Below are 1,114 nucleotides of genomic sequence, written 5' to 3' on the forward strand. Positions count from 1 at the left end.
AATATACTTTGTTATGTATGTGTGTGTGTGGGCAAGCACATGTGTGTGTGTGTGCGTGTGTGTGTGTGCGTATACATAAATATATGTGTGTATAGGTGTGTTCAGGCATATGCAAGTGCTGAATAACACAGCATCCACATTAACACGCACACTCCTCCATGCATACCAACTGACAAGTGTCGGTGACTGGGAGTTTTGTTCGACTTTCGTATACGACTTGGCGTGCTAGGCTATTACATACACAAACGAAGGCTCGTGTTTAGTAGTGATGCGTGGAGTATACACACATCGACACAAATCACACGAACACTCACGCTACATTTTCTTCTCGTCCCTTTCATAAACGCCTCAGGTGAACATCAACCTCTCCAGCGGTCTGCATCTGGACAGTCAAGTAAGCCCCACAGGCAACCCCAATTACAACGACTTTGGCTCCTCGCACTCCCCAACATCCACCCACACACCACCACACCCCTTCCATACCACCCACACCAACCACACCCACGACCCCTCTACCGTAAACCGGAGCCTGGCCCAGAGCAAGAAGTGGCAGAGCAAGTCGTCGGTGGACATACGGCGACCAGCCACAGACACGGAGACGTCGGCGGCTCAGGCGGTGTGGCAAATGCCCGTTGTTAATGGCAACGAGCACGAGTTAGAGATGTTGCAAATGCAGCACAACAACGCCATGGCTAATGGCAAGAGCAGTAGCGTGGGCCATACGGGGGAGAGCTGGCCCGAGTCCGAATTTGAGGGCAGGGACACGCACCCTGGTGAGAGGAAGGGGGTGGGTGAGGATTGGGCTGAGGGGGTGGTTAGGGGTATTACTCCGGCGGAGGTGCAGTTGAAGGTGGACGAGCCGGCGAAGGGAGGGATCGAGAATGCAAGCAGCGACACCGATGGTATGTGGTGGGTAGACAAGGGTTGGGATCTTGTGGTTGCGATATCTGTGTATTGTGGATATGCCTCCTTATGCATACATGTGATATAATTGTATACATCGTGTATGATATATGTATACAATTGTAACTGGAATCTGAACGATCTGATTGGAAGACGAAAATAGTATTCTGAGAGCAAGCGAAAGTATATATATATGTTTGTATATATATAT

The 1,114-nt window shown here is 49.9% G+C and overlaps 1 protein-coding gene across 1 annotated transcript; it reads left to right on the forward strand.

Moving 5' to 3' along the window:
* Window positions 1–352: 352 nt before the first annotated feature.
* Window positions 353–902, forward strand: SARC_16899 (hypothetical protein; the record flags this gene model as incomplete). Its single annotated transcript, XM_014288998.1, has 1 exon — window positions 353–902. A coding segment is annotated over one exon (550 nt), but the record flags the coding sequence as incomplete, so codon positions are not given.
* Between the last annotated feature and the right edge of the window lie 212 nt (window positions 903–1,114).

Source organism: Sphaeroforma arctica (assembly GCF_001186125.1).
Source record: "Sphaeroforma arctica JP610 unplaced genomic scaffold supercont1.9179, whole genome shotgun sequence".
Lineage (NCBI taxonomy): Eukaryota > Ichthyosporea > Ichthyophonida > Sphaeroforma > Sphaeroforma arctica.